This window comes from Petaurus breviceps, unplaced genomic scaffold (assembly GCF_028583685.1).
Source record: "Petaurus breviceps papuanus isolate PSGF00001 unplaced genomic scaffold, PetGlider_PUasm1.0 221, whole genome shotgun sequence".
Classification (NCBI taxonomy): domain Eukaryota; kingdom Metazoa; phylum Chordata; class Mammalia; order Diprotodontia; family Petauridae; genus Petaurus; species Petaurus breviceps.
This window is the reverse complement of record NW_027185877.1, coordinates 14,534,297-14,540,604: the sequence shown is the minus strand read 5'-3', so window position 1 is coordinate 14,540,604 and position 6,308 is coordinate 14,534,297. Positions and strand designations below refer to the sequence as shown.

General features: G+C 37.4%; 1 protein-coding gene across 1 annotated transcript in view; it reads left to right on the top strand.

The window, feature by feature from the left end:
* Positions 1-6,308, top strand: part of MRPS35 (mitochondrial ribosomal protein S35) — a 41,612-nt gene that overhangs the window by 10,197 nt on the left and 25,107 nt on the right. Inside the window, exons 3-5 of the mRNA XM_069094906.1 lie at positions 1,571-1,738; positions 3,926-3,986; positions 5,436-5,575. Coding sequence (XP_068951007.1) covers positions 1,571-1,738; positions 3,926-3,986; positions 5,436-5,575 — 369 coding nt within the window. The remainder of the gene's footprint in view (positions 1-1,570; positions 1,739-3,925; positions 3,987-5,435; positions 5,576-6,308) is intronic.

The window sequence follows — 6,308 nt, the reverse complement described above, 5'->3', positions numbered from 1 at the left end:
GGTCCTCTATGGCCTGTAACCAGCTCGTATTTTCCTTTGAAGCTTTTAGTGCAGGAGTGCTGACTTCACTGTCTTCCTCCTGTTCCATGCTTTGATCCTTTTTGTCCCCAAAATAGGAATCTAATGTTGGGTTCTTTTGTTACCTTTTTCTGGTTGTGTTGCCACTCAATTATTTGACTTTTGGGCTTTTTGCCACAGTAGGACTCTGCCACCAGACAGGGGAGCTTCATACCAAATGCTGGGGTTTTCTCAGCTGCTGGAGGTATTAGTTGGGTGCCCTTGCTGAAGCCTCCACATGCTCTGGGAAGCTGGATACACACTTCATTTAGTCCATCACAAAGCCCCTCTTCTGAAATGGAGATTAGTTTCCAATCATTAGTAAAGTACATTTCATTTGTTCAATCGTAGAACACAAAAAGGTCAAAAGTTCCCCACCCCTGAATCACAACTGAATCTACCCCACAGTTACAACAAGTTTAAGCACAACACTTAATACCCAAATGGAGGTCTTTTCTTCATCTTGACAGGAAGCAAGTTCTCAGCAATCTTTGTTCCTGGGGAGACAAGGCTTAGCAAGGCCACAAGATACATTGCCAGTCTCTTCATTAATTCATCCTCTGTCTGCAGAACAGTCCTAGGACCCCTGAAAACATTAGCAAAACCCTCTCCCAGGATTTCTGTAAACATACAATAAGAAAATCCTTCTTCAGGGCTTCTGAACCAACAGCAAGGTTCCCAGACCCCTGCAACAACAGCAGTGGACAGTATTCACTCTCTGTCTGCAGGACAGTCTCGGTAGCTCTGAACCAACAGCCAGGTTCCAGAACTTCTTCAACAACAGGACTGTCTTTCACCAGTGGACAAATCTGGCAAAACAACATCAAAGCAGACAAAGTACCAGCAAAACAGCCATGTCTCCTCAGTCCTTGGCAGCTCCGGGGGCAGGTCTCAAAAGTCCAGGGCAATTCAAAGTGGCCCTCAGCAATCCTCTCAGTCTCTCTCTGCCTCCACGAGGGTGCTGCTTCCAAAAAGTTCTTCTGCCTCTCTCTTGTGTCTCTCCAAATCTACCAGCTCCTCCCAATTCAGCACTCTCTTTTCATGTCAACAAGTCCATTCCACAAGTGGGATTAACAAGCTCTGGGTTTTAATACAATCAAACCAAAAACCAAGCCAATACAGGGGAATCTTTAAATGCCATTGCTATTACAGCTCGGCTCCCAGAGTGTTGTGGTGGCTGATTCCTGCCGGCTTGCCAGGCTGTCCTCAGCGGGAAGTTAGCTTCTCTGTGTCATTTTGTGGGTTCTGTAGCTCCATAGTTTGTTCAGAGACCCCTTTTACATGAATTGGGGAAGGTGGAAGCCAGAGCCGCCAGGAGGACCTGCTTCTAACTCTGCCATCTTGACTCTGCCCCGGTACTTCATATTCCACAAAACTCCTGAAACTAAAACCCAAGTTACTTCTCTCCATTGCAAATATTTCATTTTACTTTGTTGCCACTTTTTCTTTTAAAAAAAAAATTAAAAACATAAACAAATACATTCCTGTTTAAATACTTATGCTTATTCTTTAGGTTCCAAATCCGAGGACAACAAAGATGACAGTTGATCAGGACTGGATGAGTGTTTACCCTGCTGCAGCACCATTTAAACCTTCAGCAGTGCCTCTTCCTATTCGAATGGGCTATCCAGTGGAAAAAGGAGTGCCTATGGCCAAGGAAGGAAATCTAGAACTTTTAAAGGTATAATGAGTTTCAGTTGTATTGGTTAAAGAAAAGAAAAAAGAAAAAAAGGGATTTTCACTTGCATTTAGTGACTGAATTAAGGTAAAATATCCACACATTTAATATGTGCCCATGTAATAAATGCAATACATTCTTATTTATGGGAGGCAGGGTCAAAGGAATCCAAGTTCAGTAAATGGAATCACTACCTGACTACTTATTTCTATTACTTTAGCCATCACACTAGAAAGGTACAGTATGCAGAATTAAGAAGCCTTGTCAGAAGGAATATGAAAATTCTTCTCTCAATCCAGATAGTTCCCTTTTTCTCACCCGCTAGGAAGATAGTAGAGTATTGAAGAGACAAGCAAACCCCAATTTCTTCACTCCTGAAACAATGTGAGATTCTACACTAATAATTTGATTAATAGAAAACTATAATATATGAGCAGATCTTTTATTTAATGATATGTGAGGTATAGGATTTTTTATTTTTGTAAAGAAAATCAAGCTATTAAGGTGGCTTATATTGGAAACCATTTCTTCTTATAAATATTATATATAACTAACTATTCTTACATCTGTTTTTTTTTTCAATAACTGATCCAGCATAGAGCATGCATTTGGCATTGAAAGGCCTGGAATTGAATCCCACTTTAGATAGTTTGTTATCTATGTGATCTTGAATGAGGCATCTCACTTCTCATAGCCTGTTTCCTCATTTATAAAATAGGGTTATTAATACTTGTACTATAGACCTCACAGGGTTATAGTGACAAAACTTAATGCACTATACAAATGTGAGTTATTGTTAGTATTATTAAATGAGATACTTTTTGGCTCTTAGAATAAAGGTTGGCTGAAGGAGAATGCTGGAAATGAGGTGTGGAGAAAAATTAATGGTAATTGTTCTAGAAAATTTTGGATTGACTTTTTAAAAGGTAATTTGAAGGAATCTAAGGAAATTATATGAGAGCTAAGAAATTATTAATTCTCCTGATGACAGGAGAGCTTAATAAAATTTTTTTGCATCTATATGCATATTGGAGAGTATGAATAACAAGAGGGAGCATGGCATAGTAGATAGAAAGCTGACCTCAGAGACCAGAAGGCCAGAGTTCAAGTCTTGCCTCTGACATATATTGACTTTGTGGTGACCCTGGGTAGACAACTTTACCTTTCAGTGCTTTAGTAGAAAGAGCTCTAAGACCCTTAAGCTGAAGAGAAGCTGTTGACTTGCATTGGTTGAGGGAGGTGCTTCATCTGGGATTTCCCTAGATCAATGAAATCACAAGTCCAGTCCCTTTCTCCAGTTTTTGTGAATAGAATTACATAGGAAATTAGCTTGAAGTAAAAGACAGTAATAATAATTATTGTAATATTAATAAGCAATTATGTAATAATAATTAACACTATATGTAGTGAGAACATGTGTGACTGCAACTTAACAAGGTTTTTATTTTCAAAATAACATACCAGGATTCATCTTTTATATCTCTCATGTAATTTGTCACCTTGGTAGGCCATATGCTTTATTCAAGCTGAAAAGAGTTTTCAGACATTTCTTTTGGAGTTGTCCTCAGAGGGACATTCTTTTAAGTACCCTTAGGTGACAAATTTTTGGTGTTTGAGAGTTGCTTTGAATTTTACAAATAACCAAAAACAATTTGGGCTTATGTTTGTTGAGTAAGATGGGTTTTTTGGTTCAAAAATGGCTCCATAGAAAGTGTACCATATGCTAGAGCATTGTCATTGTGAAGAAGCCAGTCATTGGTCACAGATGAGCCTCTTTGTATCACACAGTGTCTTCTAAATGCTTCAGAATGCTTATTGATGGTTTGACCTAATAGAATAATTTCTATACAAAAGAAGGCAAAAAAGCTGTACTTGACTCGCCATCTTTCCTTTTTTGCCAGGGTTGCCAGACTGGTCAGTCATAGGAAAGCTGTAGATACAGCATAACTGAGTTTCAGCAAAACATTTGATAAAGTCTCTCCCCATAACCTTGTGGGCTGGCTTGGGAGTATTAGGTAGATTCTGAGCTGGTTGAATCACTAATCCAAACAGGAGAGATTGAGAGCATCTTGAAGGAGAAAAGTTGTTGTTGTTCATCAGAAAGTTCATTGAGATACTATGCTTTAGTTTCCACAAATCTTTTTAAAAATCTTTTATTAACTTATTTTCTTGAATATGGATTAATTTCAGATTCCGAATTTCTTACATTTGACTCCTGTAGCAATTAAAAGGCACTGTGCAGCCCTTAAAGGTGAGTGATTATTTAAGAAAACAGTTAAACGGTACAAAAATATAAATTTCATAACTATAACACATTGTAAAACCTTCTAGCTTTTCTTCATTTTTATTAAACTTTTCCTTTTCTTTTGATTTGATATTATTTCTCCCATGCTTCTTAGCAGTCCTTTAGTTATATTTAGCGAATTTATTAGATGAACGTTATATGGCACAGTAGGATAGAGTATGAGACTTGGAGCCAGGAAGATTTAGGTGTCTGTATGACCCTGGACAAGTCACTTAACCTCTCTCAACCTTAGTTTCCTCATCTGTAAAATGAGGATAATAATAGCACCTACCTCATAGGGTTGTTATGAGGATCCTTGAATATGTAAATCTGTAAATATAATTGAGGTTGAGTTGATAACAAAGTGGAATGACTAAAGGGAACCACCTGTTAGAAAAGGTAGTGCTGATGTTCCTCTTCCCACCTCAGTCTCTGGGGGGCTTTCACTGTAGGATTCGGACTTTGTCTATGAGCCAAACATACCCAGAAAGTAGTGCAAGAAAAGGACAGAGAATAAACATACGTTTTCTAAAGTTCCACCTTTCTGAAGGGAAGATCTGGCCTGTAGCTGGAATTTCAACTTTGAGAGGTAAGGAAATGATTATAGGGAGGTGCCTGGAAGAGCTTGCTCTTTATGCTTTAAACCTCTGCCAACTTAACTAAGCAATGTAAAATAATACTTGTATGCTACTTTCACTATAATTAGTTTTTATCCCAAAATGCCCTCACAGTCTTGTAAATATTGTGTCCTTGAACTGACTATGTATTAGACTGTAATTGACTGTGCGGTGGGGAGAAAAGGAAGAGGAAAAAATTAAGAAAGGCTAAGAACAGAGGGTGAGAGCTTGAAGAGAAGTTCTTTAATTTTTTTTTATTATGCTTTTTGGAGGGTGGAAGGCAGGGTAATTGGGGTTAAGTGACTTGCCCAGGGTTACACAGCTAGTAAGTGTTAAGTGTCTGAGGTCGGATTTGAACTCAGGCCCTCCTGACAAAGAGAAGTTCTTTAACTGAAAGAACATAGAACTATGAGCCAAAAGACCTGGATTCTAGTCAGAGCTCTGCCATTAACAACCTGTGTGATTTTGAGTAAGTCACAGAATCTTCCTAAGTTTAATTTTCTTCATTGTTAAATGCAGATAACATTGACTCCTTTGGCTTTCTCATTTCATTGTCATCATCATCATTATCATCATTGTTCACATTTTTGTAGTACTTTAAAGTTTGCAAAGCATTTTACATATATTATCTCATTTGATGACAAGCCTAATATGAGTATCAAATAAGATAATGTATGTGAAAGTATTTTATAAATCAAGTCCCTATTATTTTTGCAGTTTGGTAAACTAATGCTATTAGAGTCCAGTGGGGATTCCATACATAGCCATATTTGAAATGAACTTACTTTAAAATTCCCAGATTTCTGCACTGATTGGCCAAGTGCACTGGACAGTGATGAAAACTGTGAGAAGCATTTTCCCATCGAGATTGAGACAGCTAATTATGTTTCAGCAGGACCATCTCTTTATAATCCCAAAGCAAGAGTTGTAACACTGAAGGTAAGAGAACTTTTAGAAAAAGTACATCCTACCCCAGTCTCATGCTTGTAAAGCTGAATTTTTTGAACTCAAGTGTGAAATTACATTAATCCCAGATTTCCTCTTATATTCAACCCAACATTCTAACCTTTTAAGATTGTTTTGAATTCTGACTCTGTTGTCCATTGTATTAACTATCCCTCCCAGCATTGTGTCATTTGCAGAGTGTGCGTGAGTGAATTATATCGACCTTTATGCAAATCATTAATAAAAGGGCCACCCAGAGATCAATGGGATACTTCAGTAGAGACTTCTTTCCTACTTGAAGTTTACCCATTAATGTCCATTTTTTTTTTCGTAATTGAACTCCAAATCTACCTCACCATATTATTGTCTAGTCTATATCATTGCATCTTTTCCACAAGAAAGAAGTCAGATGCTGTCCTTAAATCCTTAAACTTTTCTGGATGCCAATTTGGAATTATTTTTAAAAATAAGAAAAGTAGCTTTTAAAAAAATTATCTAAAGTACTCATACTCAAAGATCTCACTACTAGGTATATATGTCAGAAACGTCAGAGACCTCCAAATAAAGGTTTCATATATACCAAAATATTCATAACAGTACTTGTGGTAACAAAGGACTGGGAACAAAGGGATGCCAGGTAAGGAACAGCTAAACAAAGTGTTGCTTGTGGTAAATGAAGGTAAAGCAGTATTACTATGGTGTAAAAAATGATAAATATGAAGAATTC